General features: G+C 41.3%; 2 protein-coding genes across 3 annotated transcripts; one reads left to right on the plus strand and one right to left on the minus strand.

Annotated features, from left to right (window-relative positions):
* Positions 1-81: 81 nt before the first annotated feature.
* On the plus strand, positions 82-9,763 carry il17rb (interleukin 17 receptor B). 2 transcript variants are annotated; one of them, XM_076277160.1, is made up of 13 exons: positions 82-295; positions 512-536; positions 686-735; positions 6,198-6,219; positions 6,467-6,589; positions 6,698-6,807; positions 6,917-7,043; positions 7,165-7,215; positions 7,332-7,352; positions 7,472-7,492; positions 7,577-7,663; positions 8,556-8,825; positions 9,027-9,763. In XM_076277160.1, the coding sequence occupies exons 1-13, from the start codon at positions 218-220 to the stop codon at positions 9,422-9,424; spliced, it is 1,383 nt and encodes a 460-aa protein (XP_076133275.1). In that variant the 5' UTR covers positions 82-217; the 3' UTR covers positions 9,425-9,763. The 2 variants fall into 2 exon arrangements, with proteins under 2 accessions (XP_076133275.1, XP_076133277.1); XM_076277162.1 differs by lacking the exon at positions 7,577-7,663.
* A 5,244-nt stretch (positions 9,764-15,007) lies between these two features.
* Positions 15,008-22,235, minus strand: actr8 (actin related protein 8). The gene is made up of 13 exons (XM_076276463.1): positions 21,732-22,235; positions 21,002-21,172; positions 20,727-20,837; positions 20,530-20,634; positions 19,931-20,104; positions 19,654-19,747; positions 18,758-18,890; positions 17,957-18,110; positions 17,721-17,816; positions 17,464-17,604; positions 16,872-17,139; positions 16,378-16,541; positions 15,008-15,268 (listed from the first exon to the last, which is right to left on the minus strand). Exons 1-13 carry the CDS (start codon positions 21,861-21,863, stop codon positions 15,125-15,127), a joined length of 1,887 nt encoding a protein of 628 aa, XP_076132578.1. The 5' UTR covers positions 21,864-22,235; the 3' UTR covers positions 15,008-15,124.
* Positions 22,236-22,830: the final 595 nt, after the last annotated feature.

Genomic DNA, 22,830 nt, shown 5'->3' on the forward strand with positions numbered 1-22,830 from the left:
TGTTAAATCAGTAGGCTAGCTTTAAGATTTCGAATGACTTGATGTTCTAGCCATTTTAAAATTCTTCTCATGAATAGCCTTATTAAGTAGGCTACAGTATGAAGAAGCACTTGTAGAGAGTAGCGCACTGCAGGTCATGAGTCCACACCCACAAAGAACCTATATAATCTGTAACTCACTCAAGTGAGTTCACTTTGCACAATCAAACTCTGGTGACATGGGGTGCCGCTGCCTTTATCTTCACTGGATTTCAATATGGAATCTCATCACAGTTGTTTGGAGTTTCTCATCACCAGTAAGCTTAAATGATCCTTTAAATGAAATACTTGTAGCCCCAATTGTGTAGGCTACTCTTGTACAATGCTTAAAATGTTTAATTTTTATTTAGTGCATTGAACTATATTAGGCTATTGTTGGTGTTCTTATTGTTCTTCTTCTTGTTATAGCCTAGTTATAAGGCAATGTAGGCTATGGGTTCATAAATTATTTACTAAACTTTTTTTTTTTTTAGAATATCAATTCTAGTGTCATTCTGGGTAAGTCCATTTAAAGTGTGTGTGTGTGTGTGTGTGTGAGAGAGAGAGAGATGGAGTTATGGTTGACCCATGTAAACTAGTGTGCATGATGCTTTTGTTATTGATCTACTTTTCTGCTAATGGCTTGCTTTTATTTTGTCAAAAAATAGGACCCCACAAGGCTGATTCAGCCGTTCTTGTCTCAAGCTCTTCTCAGATAGTAAGTGCTTTTACAGTTTGCTTGGCTACACTACAGTTTTTTTCAATTGCTTAAGCACAATTTTGAAAACCTGAATTAGCAGAATGCCTTGCTTCGGTCAAAATATATAACTATAACTATGTATCAAAACTCTATTTTGTTGTCATACATCCATCACATGATCTGATTATGTTTGAATCAGTTAGGATACACTAATGTTCTCAATACAAAACTCATTTGACAAAACAGGTTTTCATAGGCTATATAGTGTAGCCTATGCTTGATTTTTTTTTCTTATTCAAAGTTCTTGTTCAATTAGGATTAGAGGTTTTCAGATGATACCTTGATTGTGCATGATATCCGGTTTGAAGACTAAATATTGCATAGCCTAGGGCCAGGCTACCAATTTCAAAGATGCCCTTAAAATATATTTTTACAGAACGTTCTGTTGTAATCGGTCGCATGCCTTTCAACTTCTTTATCATGAATTGCCATAAAACAAAGAAAAAATATATGAAATTATAAGCTTTTATCAGATGAACTCATATTTGACCTAGTTTCTTCACTTACCAGATATGAGGTCCATCACACATCGGATGCATTTAACTCAAAATGAAAGCCTGTTCAATGTGAGTCAAACGAGTTTCAATCACAGAGAAATGGAATCGTGGTTGAGATCTGTTAGCCTAATTGGTGTTTGACATTTATGGCTCTGGTAGGCTATGTATTTAGTTTGCATATTTAATTCAATAAGTTAGTCTATTAACTGTAAAAGTCATTTTCTGTTAAAAATTAATCAAGATATGGCTCTTCCATTTTTTCATGGGTTATGGTTACCAGGGGCGTAGCCAGGATTATTTAATAGGGGGGGCCAGCTGGGTCCAGACTTTTTATTGGGGTGGCACTTGGGAATCAAAACTACTATTTGAAAACAGTTTTGAAGATTAGGATAGCCTATTTTAATAATGGCAATAAATTGTGTAAAGCCAACACTGATACACAGGTCAGTTTGTTGTCCACTCCATTTTCCATAAATAGGCCAATGCTATAAAAAACACATGCTATACATTGTTTTTTTCAGCAGAGTCTAGGCTACCCAGACCTGCCACAATTTCATGTATTAATACATGCATTGATTTAATTTTGATTTTTAAATAATAAAAATACAAAAAGTGTATTATAAAAATTCTTATATTTTGACATGTATCTCACCACTGCAAACTGTCAGCTGGCACATGTGTGTGTAGGGCAGACTGTCCTGAATCTGGCAATATCATTGCCATGGTGGAGGGATTCTCTGGGGCTGAGCAAATGTGAAAAATATGTGGTGTGTGCCTTACGGAAATAAATGCCATTTTTTTTATTTAGCCCTATGAGCCCTACTCTATTTTTGGCCTTTAGTTATAAGCATTTATCCTGGTCATTGTAAGTGCCATTTACACATGCTATATTTTTTCAGAACAGTCTAGGCTACCCAGATCTGCCACCAATTTATATAAATAATTGCATTGATTTGGTTTTGATTTTTAAATAATACAAAGACAAAAAGCGTATTATACCATTCTTATTTTGAAATGTATCTCTGTCAGCTGGACATGACTTTCATGTATGTGTAGGACAGACTGTCCTGAATCTGGCAATATAAGAACCATGGTGGAGGGGGGCTTTGGGGCTGACAATTTACAGACATGTGGTGTGCGCCTTACAGAAATAAATGCCATTTTTTTTATTTAGTAATGAAAAATGACCTTTCTGCGCTCCATATCTGTGACACAAACTGATCTTACCTGACTGAACCCGAGTTTGTGTGTTCTGTGTGTACACTCATGATGATTCTAAAACAACTTTTTACTGCATTGTCATGAACAAAGTGAAGGCAAAAAGGTGTTTCTTTGTCGAATAAATTGGGATGCAATGTGAGTCTCGAATTAGATGCCATGCAGAAATTTGCTGGGATCTCAAAACCGGATTATGAACATACTTTGCCATAGAGAAACACATGATAGCGTTGGATTATGAACATGCTTACAAAAACATACAAAAACGTGGGGTAAGTCGAGCTATAAAGTTATTATTTTGATGTCATTTCGTCTGTTTTTTAACCCAGAATTATGTACTTGGTATCAAATGATAGCTCTGTGTCTCTTCTTTCATCTGTCATGCGTGGCATAGGCCTATCTATCCGATCGGATCACGGGTTCGTGAGTAGAGCCTAATTCAAACGAGAGTAATAGGTGTGTACCAATAGATAGCCCTGTGTCTCCTCTTTCTTCTGATATGCTTGCCATATGCTATCACGGGTTCGCAAGTAATTCAAACGAGAGTAATGGGTGCACAGGTGAACTGTAAATATGAATCAATTTGATTTAATTATTTTTTCTTTTTCATACTTGGTCGCACAGGCAAGTGTTTAGTCTTGTTGGAAAGCCCCACTTCTGCTCTGTCACGCAATTAAGGTTTCATCTCGCTGCGATGAACAGTTCTGGAGCAATGTAACAAAGAACTCAGGCAAAGCAGCAGTCAGCAAATTATGTTTTTTATAAAGTAGCCTAGGCTAGGCCCTATTAGCCTACTTTTATTTGAGCCATCCGGAGATATGTGCCTAATATGCTTGCATTTCACCCAAATGTTATTGAAATGTTTTTGTAACAGCGTTACCGCGGGCATCCGATTATTTCTGATCAGCCCCACAAGTCAATGTCAGAGCCTACCTAACAAGGACAGCCTAACGCAGCTCACTTGGCTATGATTCGTGACACATTATAACATCTTATTAGCATTAATGTTCAACTCATCATCAACTCACCTGTTGTTACTGAGGTTAAGTAGTAGTCTACTGTCAAGTGTTTTTAACAGATGACTTGAATTGTCGCTGCTGCTGCTGCACTAGGCCTACTCACGATTTGATCACAACCGTGGGCTACACTTCCTGACTGGGCCAATGGTCGTAGATAGAGTGCAGTAATTGGTTCAGTCCCTGCTTTGCAAAGTGTTGGCAAAGTGCCGTCGAAAACGGCTTTTTTTTTTACTTTTCACTGAACGGAGCTGGGGGGGCCAGCAGGGTGGCCAAGCTTTGACCAGTGGTGGCCGTGGCCCCCCTGGCCACCACGTAGCTCCGCCCCTGATGGTTACTGTGGAGTTCAATCCAGGCCTTTGTGTGAGACAAAGCAAGCAGCCTCTAAAAGGACCCAAATACACAGGGGTGGAGTTGTTTTATATGCTTTACTGACTACAAAGAAATATACAGATAGAACATTCTTCAGTAAGAGGTCACAGGCACAAGTTAATATCTTCCAAGAATTACATTGAAAGACAATCAGTCAAAATTGACAATTTGGCATGTTGGCAAGAAAGCCAAAAGAACTTTAAAGTGACGGGAGAACTAGCGAATTAGACAAGGAGAAGAACTTCTATATATAGGCTATATAAATAATATTTATAATATATTGAAAAATATATATAATAATATTGAAACAGTGAAAACACTGACAGTGTTGACAACAATTTCCACCCAAATGAGGACATTTAGTTGTGAAAACAGCAAGAATATTAAATCCCTGGATTACATTTTGCTTCCTACAGTAGTTTTCTGAGTCACTGCTGTTATCACTGTTATCAAGGGTTTCAGTGCATTGTATCCTGCTACATTTGGTTGCCTGTCCCTGGCAACGGCACGCATGGAATTGCACTCTTTGCACAGGAACAATTCTTCTGGCAGCCTTTAACACACATGAGATTGCCATGTTCATTGACACAGGCCAGGCTTGCTTTGTAGATGGAATTGGAATTGTAAATGTACATCCACATTCCTTCCTTCTGTCAGAAATAGAAGAGGGGAGTCTGGCACCCACCTGCACTCTGCTGCTCTCACAGTTTGCAATTATGATTGCTGTTGTGGCACTGAAACTCCCATCCAGCATCTTCTTTCTCCTGTCCAGATTGTCCATAGCAAACAAATGGGGAATTTTGCAGCTTTTAGTCATGACCTCTGGGATGTACCATGATCAGACAGTCTCAACCTGTTGCATGACCTTTTCACTCTGTGCTGTCAGCTGACGCTGCAGACGTTTATAAGTGATCCCAAGCCCAAGTCTGTTGTTAAGCATAATAAGTGATTTGCTGCGTGTCTGCTTGTATATGTGGTAGGCAGTGACTCCCCAAAGGTGTTGGTACCCTAAAGACATGCTGGAGGACGTGCTGCGACATGATGATGGCTTTCTCTGCTGTTGGCTGATCAACAATGATCTTTCACTTTCACCTATAGTTCTGGTATTTTGTCATTCAGCAGCATGGCTGAAGTTGAAGAGTGAATCAGGAACCATGTCATTAGCAGATGTGAAGGATATCTCAGTTGAATGCCTGTAGTTTTATAATTTAAAGGACACGAATATACTGACCACACATGGTACATAAGACCAGACCTGTACATTAATTTAATTCTCTCTCCACATTGTGAAGTACACTAGAATTTTTCGTGCACACAACATCTTTGCATATCATTTTTACAGTAAACATGTCACTATAACCCCATTACCCATATAATGCCATAACCCTATACCAAATCTGCAAATCCATATACACTAATTCTCAGCCTTTGAGTTTTCAATTTTATATACAGTATATATATATTTTGCAAAAGTGTCTCTTTCTCTTCTTGCTCTCTCTGTTACATTGCCTTCAATTTCTGTTGTTGACTAGGGCTCAGCTGTTGCCCAGTGTTTAGGATTGCTTGTTGAGTTTACAGTTAAGCACTTACTGTAAGTGTCTTCACACAAGATAGTTGTGTTTAAGGACACACTATGCAGGTTTAGGTGTTTTTGCCGACTGTAGAGCTCCCTCTAGAGTCACATATATTTATATTTTACCCTGCTGTTGTAAATAGCAAACGTGACTTATCCCCCATGTACACAATGAAAATGCTTTTGTTGTGGAGGTGAAGGATTAGCAAAAACTATCTCCAATGAGCTATATCTGCTGACAATGTAATGTTTTACGATTCTCGTGAAATTTTTCGGGCCGCCGTTCTTGAAGTTGCCTGGCTGGTTTTCTCGGTAGCAACTCACTACGTCTATGCAGTAATTATGCTAGGTGAACGATTCGCCTATTACATTCGCTCGTCCATCAAATTGGCTTCATAAAGGTGAAAATCTTGCATAGTGTACCTTTAAACAATTAATTCACGGGTGTGTATTTTTGGAAGGTAGTGCCTTGAAAGTACAAAGAGGAGACACTATCTGACTTTTTTGTGTTTAAAGTGGGCTGATATTTTGCTCTTTGAGTGTAAGGTTTTGCTAACTGTGGGATACTTTTAATTTTAGTGTTTAAGCAATTGTAAAAAAACTGTAATATAAAACATTAATAGTAATATGAAAGAGAATCTAATGAAGAATATAATTCATTCTTAATAAAGCTGATTAAAAACACGTTGTGCGTAATGTTATGCAATGTGCTGCACTAAATGATTTCATGCATTCTCTATTTAGAATGTTACCTGTGGTTCTGAGGGTAAGTGTGATTTGTTGCTTTATTTTCATGTTTTGTTTACTTTTATGTAGCTTTTCTCCAGATGACTTGATAGCCTCTTTTGTTTTGACTGGATTCACACTCATAGTTTAACAAAAATCCTCAAGAACACTGAAAGCTTGATGCCTGAAGGAAATCCAGTGTAGGACACTTGACATATCTCCATCCACAATGTGCATGTTTCAATCTATTTATGAGTGAATCTCTAACACATGACTGTTCTACCCAGTGCCTCCTGGAGCCTATGAAGAGTATGAGAGCAACCCATCCGTTTTACACGATCTGAGAGTAGCGCTCATCTCCACTGACGATGGACCCATGCTAAATATATCCTGGGCTATCAAAGTAGATGGTGAGATCAGTCTGACAAAATGTATTGTATAGATACGTGTCAGTTCCATCTCTAAGTCACAGGAATACAACATACTGATATACATGCCTGCTTTATTTCCATTTACAGCGAGCATTAATACTCTGATTGGACTACTGCTTCATGTGTCAGAAAAAGATTTTCTTTACTGTCAATATAACCCATCATTCAACAGTGTTTCAATAAGGGATGCAGACGTGGTATGTTGTACAGATTCAATTCATTGATTATCTCTGATGGGTCAAATTTGCTCTTCTAAAATTGTTCCCATTTTACTGTTTTTGTTTGTTTATTTTACTTGCTTCATAGCTGTGGTTCAGCTACACAGTCCATGCTGAACCTGATGACTTCACCACCATAGTGGCATATAACTTGCCAGAACCACCATATGGATCTGGAATACTAATATCAAAATCGACATTTATATCCATTCCAGGTAGCAGTCCAGTTTGCTTTGGTCAATGATGTGTTTGGTTAGCAGTTGATACAGTGAATACATACACTAAATCTGAAACATATAATCACTCACTATCTCACGTTCATTTAATGTGTCTCAGGTTGTGACAACATCATTATGATGAGCCATCACAGTTGCAGTAGATGGAAAGGTATGAGTACATTAGTGCAAATTAACAGTTGAAACTGACAATTAAACCACTAATTCAGATGTGGCTTTATAAAATGATGGTGGGATTGTTAAAATCATAAAATCCAATCATTGCAGAAACCACCAGGCAGACCACTGGTGAGTCCATTATCTATTTCCTATAATTACAGAAACATTTTCTCCTCATTTTCTCCAAGTCATTTTTTCAATTTTATTTGTGTGTTGTTAATTACAACCTTCTTTTTTCCTTTGTAAAGCACATCCACCCACATTTAAAGGTAAGTATGTAAGTTGTCTGCCACAGCCTTTTTTATTTGGGTTGAGATTGTGTTGACTTCATGGCTCACCTTGTCATCACGCAGTGCAAAAGGAACAGTCCAGCGCTTCTTGGATCGTGCCATTGGCCATGCTAGCCATGTTATTGGTGTTTGCCATTGGAGTCGGCCTCTGTGAGTTTCACTGGTCCTCAGTGGGACGCCAACTGTACAGTTCTTGGCAAGCCTTTGGTTTCTCTTCTGTCATTATCTAGTATATCCTATGTCGGAAAGGCTCCTTCCGGGTCCAGTAAACATTCCAAAAAGTGATGGCTCAACCACAATAACACTTAAGTGCAAAGGTTTTTTTTATTTTAGCCCGTGTAAAACAGTGCCACCGTTAAGGTGAGAATAGTCCACAATATCCATGTGCAGAATAATATTCAAATTGACAAAAACAAAAACAATATAATACAAAAATTAGCTGTAGTATTTTCCCTTCACAGTCACCAACGCAGTTGTACCTACTTCTCTTAGGTCTCAACGTCCACTCATCCATCAGGCCTACCCAGCCTGCTTTTAACCCTGTAACCCTGCCCCTATGGTCCCAACCAAAACATGCAGGGTTGTCACATAATTCATAACATTCAGTTACAGGATCAAATTAAACATATGATTTGAAATAGCAATCACACAACATGAAAAGTAGGTTCTTTAGCAAATGCATCATAAATAAATACAGTTCACATCTTCCTTTTTAACATATGCTTTGAGTCGGCTTATCAACCCTGTTATCTCCCCCTCCCCATGAGCTCACCCCAATTCCCTATTTCGCGGGACAAATTCTTTCATATCCAATTTATACCCACTTGTAGAAAGTCAACGACAATCCCTTTTGGCCATAGAAGTGTGATCAAAACTTCAAGTCAGCAATGTTTGTGGACTGCATTTATATGACACTGTTCTACTCCACCAAGCACTCTCAGCAATCAATGCTTTTAGTTACAGTAATGTCACAGTATTAATAAGTTTGTGGCTTTCTCTGTGTTTTGTGAACTATTTGTGATTTACCCCCCCCCAAATTCAGATATAGGTCGCTCAAGAAGCTTGTCTAAGATGACCCCTGAGCTGGTTCCTGTGTCGGTGCTGATGGTGTACCCGGCCGTTGACGGCGTGTTCCAGCGGGCAGTGTTGGCGCTGGCTGACTTCCTGCAGAGCAGCGGCGGCTGCAGCGTGGCCATCGACGTGTGGCAGCGGGGCCGACTGGCCAAGCTGGGCCCGCTCCGCTGGCTGCACACCGTCGCCGAGAGCGCCGACAGGGTCCTCGTCGTGCTGCCTTGCCACGCCGCAGACCTCGGTACCAAAGGCTTTAAAAATGTCATCATACACACAGCAGGGCATTTACACATCATACAGACATGGAGTAGGCCTACAGAAGTAATTGAGTGATTTTAATTTAATATAAAGTTGTGATTGCAGTCACACACACTGTAGGTGTCTCTTTGCCCATTTCCCATAGATCTGTCCGACTAACCTGTGCATCTCTCCCCCATGGTAGACGAGTCCATGGGAAAGCTGCTCACTCCCTCTTGGGTTGAGCACACAGTACCCGCTTCAGCTTACGAGCTCTACCCCTTGGCGCTCAAGATGCTCAGTCATTCCAAGCTGTGGGTGGTCCACCTTGGCAAGACGGCCGCGAGGAGCAGCGTGCCTGTGGAGCTGATGGGCTGCCGCTCATTCGCCCTGCTCGAGGACCTCCAGAAGCTTCTCCACGGCCTCTGTGCTGGACGCACGCCCGTCGGGGCCCCCTGGCTGAGGTCCTGGTGGGGTAGGGGGAAGCGTCGGCAGGACTCAGGCGCAGCTCTGGACAAACTGAAGGAGGTGGTGCAACAGCTGGAGCAATGGGTGCAATCCAAGTCCTGCAAAGGGGAGACCCTCCAAATTGTCACAGTCTGAGCCATCAGGCACATATGGTACATCGGGGAGGGAATGACAACACAACAACAACAACAACACAGCTTTCACTTCATGCTGACTCGTTTACTTTTTTCACTCTTCATGTTTCATTCATTTGACAGGACATAATATTGGGTATATGGGGCTGTTTGATATTGCAAAAATACTTCTGATTATATTATTAGCTTTCACATGCTTACACTGTTTCCATTTTATTTCCATATATGTATTTTCTGTTACAAAAATATATTGTGTTTATTGTCTTCTGTTACAAAAATATATTGTGAAATGTTGAGTTTTTATGTTTTTGATAAATAAAACTTTTTATGTGAAACTGATGATGCCATTGCCATATACAGTTGTGTGCAGAATAATAGCAGTGTGTTTTAAAGCTCAAAATCCTTAGAATAGCTGTTAAAGGGGTGGTTCAGGATTTTGGACATAAGACCTCATTTCCAAGTAAGCAAGTGTGATATTTATCAGTGGAGACCGTTTTCAACATCCAGTCCTTCTAATTGCAGAGTTCGCAGGTGCTAGGCTAGCGCAAGTCAACGGTATGTGCTAGCCTGCCACTAAAAACAGTCTTACCCACTCCACAGTACACCCGAGGCAAATAAATGATAACGCCAGACTATCGATGTAAATGTCTGTATTAATAGTGTTATTTCTAACGTTATTCTATCCTTGCATTTCAACGATCGCATTACATTTTGAGGGACTAGTTTCCTAGCACGACGGAAATACTTGCTCCGGTTAGTGTACTGCGCCGAAAAGTAAACAGTAAAGCGCACTCCAATGGGGATACTACGGAAGCGTATTGCTGCCACACTAAAAGAAATAAAAAGGCTCAGTATTATGTAATTACGTGAAAAGTTTCTTGTTATAACAATATCTTTTTCACGTTTTAACAAGATATGTATCACGTTATTACATGAAATTATCACGTTATTTCATGATAATGATATTTTCACGTTATAACATGAAAATATCATGTTATTTCAAGATATGATTTTTTCACGTTTTTACATGAAATTATCACGTTATTTCAAAATAACGAAACGAAACGAAACAAGGCCACGAGAGCTCATGGCTGGCATAAATGATAACTAGTGTCTATGAACTTGCACCCTGACTGCTATTACAGTGCTGCTTGATGAGTGTTTGTTTTTGTGCATGTGTGTATGAGTGTGTAGTCTGTGTGTGTGGTCAATTCCCAGCTGACTGAGGAGCAGCGAAGAGGGATGTGTGTGTATCGGCAGAGAGCTGCTGAAAAGGAGGCCGATAGAGAGGTTCTATGCAGGATAGCCTGCTCACACCATAGACTGTATATATATGGCTCACACAGCCTGATAGTTCTGCTTTATACTTCTTATCAAGATGTCGGCAAATCATCGAAAACGACAATGAGCCAATGTTTCAACGACTCATCGTTTGCTCATTGGCAAGACATCGCCGGGATGTCGGCAAATAATCGAAAACGACAATGAGCCAATGTTTCAACGACTCATCAAAGCTATGCCCACCCCTGGCTTATACGACCTTTATTTATTTAGGTCGGAACTTGAGATTGCACATTTTACACTAGGCTATAAATTGTTAGATCTATAAAGACACAAGAAAGATGCCAGAAATATTTTCAATTCATTTTATTGAATGTTTAAAAAAGTCTGAATGATGAAAAAATGCTGTTAGAAAATGTTCCCCCAAAAATCAGGTTCTTCTCCTGCAAGAGACAAAAACAACAATTAATTCACTACAACACTTTCATCTTTAATGTCTACCCTTACCGATTGCTGTTAATGCATTTTCATAGATGCAGAGAACCACTACCGAGCTCGGAGAAATAGATTTCAAACCCATTAGCATTACCTCAGCTGATATTTCAATCAAGCAGAGGCGAGCTTGAGACTGGTTGGGACTGAAACGTAGCCTACATTTGCTTTGGGAACTTCGGCTGATGCATCTGTGCATTTCCTCTGTGCAAAGGCGTTATGATGACACGACCAGCAGGTTAGCTCAGCCAAGACAGTAACGTTAGCCTAGCTCCCACTCCTCTCCATACAAAAACGACAGCCTTTCCTGGGTGAAGTCTCACGGTCAAATAATAACTTGCTATTCTTACACCCAAGCATATTGCTGTCCTTGTACCGGTAATCATGGATGCTGTAGTGTTAACATTTCGCCATAGCCGCTAGCTAGGTTTAACATATTTTCCAGTGTTAGCTCAACTAGCTAACGTGAATTAGTTCACAATGAAGTTGTAATTACCCCAAAACAGCTCTTTATAAAGTAATGTACACCAAGTTATGGCTTAGCCTAGCAAGCAAATATATAAACAGTCATACAATTGACACAATGCCTATTTTCTGACAATTTACATGAGTGAATTTACCAACCTGAAAATCGCTGCTCCAGGAGGCTGATCTGACGTGCCTGGCTGCCTGCTACACACGCAAAAAAAAAAGAACAGATAGAGCGGGATCTGCGTTGGGTAGTAGGAACGATCAAAAGCCAACATACATGGAAGCTGGGGTAAAAAAAAACAGATAGCGGGATCTGCTTTGGGTAGTAGGAACGATCAAAAGCCAATACATGGAAGCGACTTCAGGCCGATACCCCTGCGACATTATTATATGGGAGGATTCCATGCTGATCTGAAACCGACATCGGGCAGACGTATGTGTGCTGTCTGGGATAATACTGAGCCATTTTATTTCTTTTAGTGTGGCAGCAATAAGCTTCCGTAGGATACTTAGTAGCCTTGGTAATATCATTCCGCTGCTGAGATGCAAAATGACTACTACCAACTTCAGGGACCAAAGTATAACTATTGCAACGCGATGCGAGGGTAGTTGTATTTCTTACACTATTCTATCAACACAGACATTTAGATCGATTGTCTGGAATTTGCCTCGGGTGTACTTTGGAGTGGGTAAGACTGTCTTTAGTGGCAGGCTAGCACATACCGTTGACTTGCGCTAGCCTAGCACCTGCGAACTCTGCAATTACAAGGACTGGATGAAACGTGTTGAAAACGGTCTCCACTGATGAATATCACACTTGCTTACTTGGAAATGAGGTCTTATGTCCAAAATCCTGAACCACCCCTTTAATTCCATAATATGCATTGGGAACACTGCACATTCAATTTCAAATCAAAGCATGACCAAAATTGTTGGTCAAGCAGTGTTTGCATTTTTCTTTACAAATGTGAGTATCATGAACCTCACACAAAAAATCTGTTCAATGAAAATCTGTCAAACTCTGCCAAGATACTAAAAGTGGGTCATGATTGGATCACTCAGCACAGCAGGGGCCTGTACTCATAGACTGTATTTTTGTTCTATATATACAGTCTATGCCTGTACTACGAAGCGGGGTTACTGGCTTATCTGGGTAACTTCGAGAGTAACTTGATCACGTGTGGCGTAACTTCCCGATTAACCCGTACTACGAAAGGTGGATAGGTTTTAACCGAGGTATGCTGCCATGGCAATTTACGCTGCATCTCAAACCTGCTCCGACCAGGTTATGTTCTTGGTTAACCCGAGGTTTCCGTTAACCACACCCTTTATAAGTAGGCTACCACCCCTCCACTAACAATTTCTCCCGAGACATGTCGGCGTACCTGGATGATCCATACGACATTGGAGCGCAAATCGTGAGGGACTCTCTTCGCAGGGCGAGGGGTTTTAGAGACCGCCAGAAAATATATATAGCCTACCCGGACGATATTCTCTATGAAGATATATATTGTCAGCCAAGGGAATTCGTTATCTTTGTCAGATGATCGATCTAGGAAGACGTCTCATAGCAATGCCCGTACGTGGACATTCATGTATTCAATCGGTGATGCAAGAATACTGTAGGCTATGTCCTAAAATAAATCGGACATAGGCCTACAGTATGCTGAACATCTGAGCAAGAATAGCCTAAAATAAATCGGACATAGCCTACAGTAGGCCTAATAAATAAAAATCACCATTTTAACAAACTTGTTGAATTGAATGTCATATTACTGTACCCTGCTCATAAAGGCTACACATTTCCACAGCACCAGAATCCGACCGAATGCCTCCCTCAACCCCCTCCATAATCGGCCTTCCACTATTATTAATTAACTCCTCTGCTACTGTAAAACACTCTGGTGCCTTTCCTCCTACAGTGTTCGAAGACACCTGTTTCTTGTTAGCTGTAAAACAGAGGCCAAGTGAAGGCTATAAGCTAGGCCTACATGTTTTCATAATTAAGAAATATTAATGCAAGCTATAACTAAACCTACTATTCTGAATAATGTTTTTGTGTTTCATTTTCACCTGCTGCCATGTGCGTTTGGCAATGGTGTTGCATCTGAAATGTTCACAGGATTAGGCATACACTAAATCAGTCAATGGGGGCTACTTAAACATTCAATTATTACTGTAATCTATATGCCCACTTCTGAATTGGGTTGCATCTGTAGGCCTTTCTATGAACTCAAATTGGGCTATTTAATTATTTCAACTCATTTTAGACATTCCGTAAGCTACTAATCCTCCGTAACACATATTTGAAGAACATGTGGGAATAAAACTTTACTTTTAGGCATTTAGGCTACCCGATCTGCAATACGTTGCCAACAGCCTTGCCTTGCTTTGTTCACTGCCGACGTATTTGATTTTTGTCGTATGGGTTTTAATTCCACGTAACTTGTCATAATAATTGTGCATTCCTCATCTGTAAAATAAGGTGAACGCGTCATCACTGAAAGTGGTGATTTGCGCTGCAACCCGCCCCTTTTATGTGAACGCGCACAAACTCCAATGGGGTTAACCCCGGCTCAACAAATCAACTTCATAATCAGCGTCGTAGTACCGATTAACACCACTAAAGATAACCAGGTTTTGTCAACCCCGGTTTAACAAAGTAACCCTGGGTTACATCTGGGTAGGTTAAGCTCCCTTCGTAGTACAGGCCCCAGCTGTTTTGTTGGCAAAGCAAAGCTAAACAAGGTATTACATATAGGGATGCCAATAATCGTGGCACTTGTCTTTTTTGTTAAAAATATATATCTTTATGAAGTATTTTTTGTTTGTCAGAATAAATTTGCTTTCTTTCAAGGATGGATTTTCCTCATTGTTTTCATTGTGAGATTATGATAAATCACAAAATGATGGATTTAGTCAACTTTACCAGGGGTGCCAATAATTGTGGAGGACACTGTATCCTCACATTTGCTATCAAAAGGGTCATCATAATTTACGACCAGCTACAGCTGGCTTTGCATTTTACCCGCCATACCACCTCCTGAAGCTGGTGCAGTCATTCAGCTCAGGAATAAATAAGAGGCCAAAGGGAGATAAGTCATCAAGTGAATGTGCACCTCTGCACCTTCTCATGAGACTTCATGTAAAGCAGGAAGCAGAGGCTCAGCTGTCTGTTTCACCACTTCACCACTGAACTTCAAAACAGGATACTGCAGCTCTGCTCAGCACTGCTTTGTGTGATAATCTGGCCCCACGTGGGTGATTAATCAGATTAGGGATATTTTCTAAAATGCATTTCTGTAGAAGTCTATCAGCACAGAGAAAAATCCACACAGACTCTCAAAGCTTGATTTTTATTTATATTTTTAAACACTGTACAAAAAACATTTTCATCAAAAACAGGTTAAATGTCTCTCTCTCTCTCTCTCACTCACACTCAATTTGTATACTGGAGTCACCAGACAAATGCTGCCCTCTCCCTGAGCATCCGGACCCCAAAGCGCTGCCACTCGCACTGGTGAATCCACATCTCCTGGGTCGTGTCCAGACAGGCCAGCACTGCTCCGCCCTTCCAGGCTATCAGCCGTGGATCCATATCCTTGGAGAAGATCAGAAACTCAGTCAATATGACAAAGTAAACACCGGGAGAGCAAAAGACTTGTAAAAATAGTTTTAGGAGACTGGTCAATTTTCTTCTAATGTGCGTGCTGCCATCACATCTGGTGTAGCCAGTTCCATTGATTTTCTTGCCACAGGCTACACTCTGTGAATAGAACACTTACGTTATGCACATGGTGTTGCCCCGCCGTCACAGAGTAAACTAATACAACCTGAGGCTTAACTGGGACACTATGGTGATGGTGATTGTTAAGGTAGCCTCAATGCTAGAAGAATCTCCAAATCTTATCCCAATACAGACTGATAACCTTATTAAGGTTTTAAATGACATACACCTCAATACAGAGGCAGGCAAAACACCAGTCCTAGTGTTATTGGACCTTAGTGCAACATTGCTGATCACAACATATTACTACACAGACTAGAAGACTGAGTTTTACAGGCATAGTTATCAATTGTATCAATCAACTGTACCTCATGACCAACGTCCTTGACCTGTGGTGTTCCCCAGGGGTCAATCTTTGGGCCACTAGTATTAGTCCTAGTTCGATAGAATCAGCGCTGCCAGATCTGGCTAAACCTAAGGCATGCTTGTATTGAAAGATTCAGCCAGATCTGTGCAGCGCTGCCATGTCGAACACGCCCGCTGATTTGGCTATAACGGACCAGGAAGCCATGGGATTTTCTTCCAACAGATACAGGTCTTACAGATACAGGTTATAACCTCTCTGTACACTTTCAAAGTTTACAATACTTTGGTTTGTCTGTAGAATCACTGCATCACTGTAAGCCCATTCAGTAATGATGCAAATAAACAGTCTTGCTCAAAATGCCACCAGTTAAGGTAATTGGGTTAAATTATTGCTCTTTTATGCTTTTATGTATTCCTCTTTGCTTTTGTTTATGAAATGTACTACATAAATAAACTTGCCCTGCCTTGCCTTGTTGCCTAACATGATTCAGTGTTTAAGGTTGTCTGTTCGCCTTCCCCGTTTACATCCAATCTCTGGCTTACATTACATTAGTGTGTGTGTGAGTGTGTGAGTGTGTGTGTGTGTGTGTGTGTGTGTGTGTGTGTGTGTGTGACACCTTTGGTCGCGTGATGACCTCCACGTTCTCCACTACCCGGCGGAAAGACGGGGGCATCTTATTGAGGATGCGGTGCTGCAGAAACTCCTGTGCGCCATGGAACAGCAGGCCTCCCCCCACCACAAGGATGGAGCTGTACATCTTGCGTTTGGTCTCGTCAGATGCTGCAAACACACACACACACACACACACACACACACAGTTATATAAAGGTCCATATGTTTAGAACTAAGGAGAAAATAAAGCAGTGATATGCTTTAAAAACCCTTAGGGAGCAGAGTTCTGAACATTCTAACAAAAGATTCTGTTCCGCAACAGTTTAAGCAGAGAGGGTTCAAGCGGAGCTAGTAATCAAGGATCTTTGGTTTAAGGGTCTGAAATTCCATGATGAATTCGATGAACCCAGACATTCTAGAATGCTCATTTTCCAACACTCTCATCACATCAGTGTGACGGTACCTTCTGAAGTTAGAGAATGGACTGTGTCCACTTACCACAGCAGTCTATACAGTGTAGAATGGCTTTGTCCAGGCCCAGCGCTTTCCCCTCAAACTGCGACATGGCCGTCCTGCGGGACAGCAGCGCTGAGGGCGAGTCTTCCACCTCTGAGCCGCCCATCAGGCATTCTCCCTGGCCATGGACCAGTTCCACCTCCTGGCCATGAAGGCCCCGCTCAGACGGCTCGCCGCACTGGCTGCTGGACTCGCCCTCAAAGCCCAGCGGTTTGGGCAGAGACTTCCGCTCAGCGGTGGCTTTGGAGGACTAAGAAGGGAAGATGGAAGGAGGAGATAGAAAAATAAAGATACAATTATTTTTTAAAGCGAAGTGAGCAAATATGTATCACTATGTTTCCATATAAAGTTTCCATACATGGTATAGCTCTAACTGAATTAGTGAGTGTAATGAGAATGGATGATGTTAATAAACCGAGAGGAAGAGTGTTGGAGGCTAAGTAGAATAGAAGTACTAAGAGGCAAAGAGTGATACGGGACGTAGGGTACAAACAGGCAGAGACAGTATGGTGTATGTCTGTGTGTGTGTGTGTGTGTGTGTGTGTGTGTGTGTGTGTGTGTGTGTGGTCATTACCTGGTCTTGTTTGCTCTGGGTGGACAGCAGGTAGTGCTCGTCGTGAGGATCTTCAGAGTCCCCCTGTGCCCGCTGCTGCAGCGAGGTCATCTTCTGGCCCACAATGCCAAACGTAGCTGGGTAGAACAGAGCCATGGGGGCCTGTGACAGCACAGGAAGGAAGCGTCAGACATCCCATCACTCAGGCAACACAATACAACATCCCCTCACACTCCAGCATGAATTTTAGCATGACAATGGCCCGACCCTCTAACTACCTGAAGTTTCTCATCCCCAAGACGGCACTGATACAGGAGCACTGGGGATTCTGGGAAACGTGTGCGAAACTCATGGTCCTGGAGTCCAGAAATATCCTACAATGTGGGGAAATTGAAATGTGTGATATAACACAAATAACAGCAAACACACATTGTGCATGTACTAGTGTCTAGCAGCACAAGTTAGTCTGTGTTTATGATCCAAGTCTAAAATGCATATAGAGTGCGAGTCCTACCTGGTCCAGGTGGCAGAAGGTCTCTTTGAGCTGCTGCAGAAGCATGCAGTCCATGCGGTTGGTCAGCTGGCAATCCCTGTAGGGGAAGCCTGCCCGCTGCAGCAGCCAGAAGAAGCATCGTGTCACATCAGAGCCTCCATACGCCAGGCACAGCCTAGATGGGCGGGCACACACACACACACACACACACACACACACACACACGCGATTCTGAAAAAAACAAATACTAACCGGATGTTGTGATTCTATGGTTTAGAAAAAGCCCAGCACACAGGAAACAAAACCCTGTACAAACACTCCAAACATCAGATTACAGGCCAAAAAAGAATCTGATGCAGATTCTAAGCAGAGGTAGAAAGGGGTAGTCAATAAGGCTAGGTATTGCCTGCAAACACTCAATGCCATACTGATCACGATGCAGAGGCCACGATACGGTGTGCATCATGATAGAGGGGCCACGACACAAATACACGTAGATTCTGAACAATTACCATGTTCATAGCCGAATTCACTGCAACAACTGCTCTTTATAATTCTATATAACAGCACAGGCAAAACCTTAAGGTTCACACAACATAAACACTTCAATACCACAGAGATCCACAGATTACAGAGAAATGTCATAATTCTCCTAAAACTTACAATGACCTTTTCTGTTGTCTCTAATGCTTTTAGTTTTTTTTTTGTATGCCGTGTAGATAGAGCAGCATCTGTATCAATCCGTAGCGATACGTGAGTACATTGTGATATATCGCAAAATATCCATATTATTTTGTGCACAGCCCTAGTAGTCACACACACCTGGAGCTCCGATGAGACACCCCATCCTCCACACAGCACAGGCTGGTCTTCTGGTCACCCACGTCCACCACGCAGGCACTGCTCAGCCCACTGCCGTAGGTGGCACATACCGACTCCTGGTGCACCACGATAGCTTCACAGAGGGTGAGCTTATGGTTATGGTTAAGATATTTGGCCAAAGCGACTTACAGTAGCTTTTTTACAGTAGAGTTTTCATAGTAACCATATGAACATAAACATACAAACGTATCTAATACAAGCTTATCATCGCCTGCATGGACAGGTGCATATGTGCAGTAATTTCAAATACAAAACATAGTTGGCAACCACATTTTAGGAAATGTGACAAGCCAGCCATGACACATACACAAACCAGTTGACGGACAATGGACAGGAGATTGTCGAAATATGCAAAGCTTTTTGTAATTGTAAGGGAACCTTTGATCAAATGTCTACTTGAGGGTGTTTGAGCGTCAAAATAAATGCACACATCATTGAAATAGAGGCAGGGATGCCATCTAGTGTTTTGAGTGTATACTGCATCAACAAGTTTGGACTCAAATGGTCGCTGGATAACTGATATGACATGTAAGCAATTACCGCAGTGGTCAAACACATTGTTTTTCTGAAAGGATCTGCAGCAAACATGCCATAAGGAAATACAAGAGACACGCTTCCTGTGTTTGATAAAAAAAGGCAAATCTGTTCAGATTGTATTTCAATCATCTCTTCAGTTGCTCTCATGGTAATGTATTAGATCCAATTGCTTTACATTATGGCAAGTTTACAGCAGATTGTTTTACAGAAACAATGGTTTTGAACACTGCTGTGATCTAATAACTCATTTGATCATGCACTTGATAAATGCACAGATCCCTCTGTAATGGGTTTCTTACCTGAGAATCCAATGTTATTCAGTAACATGTTAACCATCTCCTTGACATGCTGTCTGTTGTAGATGTCAGGGACAAGCAGGATGCATCTGTGATACTTATGCAAAACCAAACAACATGAGTACCTGTGTATAACATCAATATTTACACCTGTATTGTACACATGTATACCATCAGCATCATTCAGATCCTAGTGAGTTCCAGATAGATTCCGAAATGTTCATTTTAACCTTGTGTTTATGTTAGAATACCAGGTGAGGTTCTCTCTGCTTCATCATACCTTAAGGTCCTTCAGAGGGATTTCCAGAAGTTTCTGGATAGCATGGGACCAGATGGCCTCTAGATCAGCAAGGACAGCAGTCAGTGACCCGTCCGGACCCCCGTGGATGTTGAGCTGCCCCCTGCATATTGGCCAGTGGAGGTTATAGCTGTCTGTTGGGTTCACATACAGGGCCTATTACAAAGAAAGAAAAATAACAAGATGGAAGCCATTTAATACATGACTGGAGTAATGTAATATGTTACATTTGTTTTAAGTAGCTGGCATAACATTAACTCAAAAAAGTGGTATTCCAAAATGTCAGTGGGAGCCTTGGTGAAATCCAACACGTCATTGCCTCTCAACAATTTCTCAATGTTTTTCTCAAAGTTCTTTCACTGCATAATACTGTTATGGTGCAGACACCCTTGTGGAGCAAGCTGATGAGTCTGTGGACAATTCTATAGCAGAGAGCAAGCTTCAGACCTATGACTGGAGTCACAGCATCTCAGCTCCCCCAGTGGGATGCAGCAATAACTTGTCACTCTGATCTCCATGACTAGGTCGTACATACTTAGTACACTTCACAAGGTCAAAGGTCAGCAATGCCCTTCTCTTACCTCCTCCCCAACCAAATAGTCTGGCTTATGGCTTGTGTTTGTCCACTTCACCCTGGCAGTAGGATCCAGCACGGCGGGCCGAATCTGTCTGTTGTAAGCTCTTGCCTATGACATGGAATTGACAGAAAGCAACAACTTACAAGAAGATGTCCAAAAACAAACCCTCCTATGCCCCAGTACTGAGACTAGACACCCACCTGTTCTGCAGATACTGGCGTTCGTCTAACTCCATTCGACATTTTCTTTGACCAGATGGCTTGATCCACCATTTTGATGCCATTTTGTCTCTGCTCGTTACTTTCTGGTTTCTTGACATTAAATGTGGTCAGGTGGAAGACAGACGACAAAGAGAGAGAAAGAAACTGATATGAAAGTGGACGTGGTGGAGGACTTTTGAATTGTGTCCCATATAGACTGTTAATGGTTTCTGTTCACAGGTAGTCTGGTGTAAGTTGTTTTTGCAGACACTTACATTCAGTCCATCCCTCAAGAGCCAGCGGTCCTCATGTCGAGACTGACCAGGTTGTTTGTGTCTTCGGGCGATGACATGCGGAACGATCACTGGCAGGGTGTCTGTGGCTCGACCTATTCTCAGGCTTTTGGATCCAGGATGGATCACAACAATGGAGGTGGTTTGTATAGGCTTGAGAGGGAAATACAAATTGTTGCATTGCGACCAATGGACAAAATTAACTCTAATAGTGAAAAGCATTTCATTAGGCTGGCAATGCTTTAACTACTGAGGGCAGAACAAGCTTCTGAATCGCTGACTAGACAAATACAGAGATCAGATAAGCGAAGGCTAGGCTACAGTATTATATTCTAAGTCTACAGTTGCTACTGTTGGTGTGCTTTACTACTAACAATAAGCGTCATCTTTAAAAACAGACACACAGACACAGACACACTTTGGCTGGGTATTATATGGGTCTGGTCTACCGTTAGATTAGTCTCTAGTGGTTGCACTTGACACACCTTATTACATCGTAAAAGACCTCAAAATTCTGACTTAGTATCTCAAAATGTAAATAGTCTACCTCATAATTTTGACTGTGTGTAGCATACATCAGAACTTTGACCTATTTTTGTCTCAAGACAGGGAACTGGGCTTCTATACAATATTCTGCTTACTGCTTTCATTTAAATATAGATGATGTGTGCTAGAACAAGCACACTAATCAAGATGTAAATGTTTAGCCTACCTCTTGCAAAGGCTCTGCAATAGCGGCTGGGACAATCGGTCTTTTCACGCCACGCTGTTCCTTTTCTTTATCCTTCTCTCGTTCTTTTTCTTTCTCTTTTCCATTCTCTTGCTCTCTCTCTGCTTGAGTCATTTGGTTACAGAGTTAATAAGACGATCGTAAAATTCCAGTCACTGTGAGAAGCAAATAAGTACTGTCACACTCTGACAATTCGTGGAGCGTGCTACGAGCTCATAGCCATGAAAGAAATGAACAGAGCCACTCTGTAAGACTCGAATAGGGAGAAGTGAAGCCGACTTGATCCAATTTCCTGGGCACTGTTCGTACGGTTCAGCTTCAGTTTGGTGACGCCTGAAACACGATAAAGCTTTAAACCCTTCAGATGTAAAGTTATTTGATGTCAAATGGACGCCAAAATGAATTGGGGTCAATGGAATGTTAAGTCAAAACGGTCATCAGCCTCCGAACGTTCCTGGAACTTCCCAAAACATTGCATGCTAGAGGTTGGCCAAACAAATGTTTCGCGGAGTTGAATTTCACTGGACAACTGTGCGTGTAACCAACGACTTGTAACTTTGTAACTTCAGAAAGGGCTGTCTCGTTGCCTACTAACATAGAGAACGTTGCAATTAGCTCTGTTTTCAGATAAACTATACATTTCAGCTATACAAAAACATTGAAACTGTTCAACATTAATAAGCCAAAGCACTTCGAGTTGGGGTTTTCCCTTCGCGCCGAGAGAACACTTCAATACTTCAGGAACCAATATGCTACCTGTACTTTGTGCCACTATGATCTCGCACGTTTTCAAAAAATACATCAATGTAGAAATTGATCGCCAGAATTGTCAGATATGGTTAGACATAGACTGTATAGTCTATGGTTTTAGATGGAAAGGAAATAATTTGTATCCTCAGTCTGCATGCAAAATAGGAAATCTGCAATATGATTATGCCAGTTAGGGTTTATCTTCCTTTACTTAATTATAGGGCTGTCAATCGATAAAAAAATAAATAATCTAATTAATTACATACTCTGTGATTAATTAATTTAAATTAATCACATATATAATTTTTGCTGTGAAAGTATTTTAAATATT

This window comes from Alosa pseudoharengus, unplaced genomic scaffold (assembly GCF_046254945.1).
Source record: "Alosa pseudoharengus isolate Yale_2024_CS ecotype anadromous, Long Island Sound unplaced genomic scaffold, YU_APseudo_1.1 YU_APseudo_1.1_scf_9, whole genome shotgun sequence".
Classification (NCBI taxonomy): Eukaryota; Metazoa; Chordata; class Actinopteri; order Clupeiformes; family Clupeidae; genus Alosa; species Alosa pseudoharengus.

Excerpts from the sequence above, each read along its gene's own strand:
- il17rb (XM_076277160.1), top strand. The coding sequence starts at position 218 with ATGGGGTGCCGCTGCCTTTATCTTCACTGGATTTCAATATGGAATCTC. Across the intron at positions 537-685 it reads CAATTCTAGTGTCATTCTGG|GACCCCACAAGGCTGATTCA; the intron begins GTAAGTCCATTT and ends GTCAAAAAATAG. Across the intron at positions 7,493-7,576 it reads ACATCCACCCACATTTAAAG|TGCAAAAGGAACAGTCCAGC; the intron begins GTAAGTATGTAA and ends GTCATCACGCAG.
- actr8 (XM_076276463.1), bottom strand. The coding sequence starts at position 21,863 with ATGACTCAAGCAGAGAGAGAGCAAGAGAATGGAAAAGAGAAAGAAAAA. Across the intron at positions 20,838-21,001 it reads TCTTGAGGGATGGACTGAAT|AAACCAGAAAGTAACGAGCA; the intron begins GTAAGTGTCTGC and ends TTTAATGTCAAG. Across the intron at positions 17,605-17,720 it reads TTGGGGATGAGAAACTTCAG|GCCCCCATGGCTCTGTTCTA; the intron begins GTAGTTAGAGGG and ends GTGCTGTCACAG.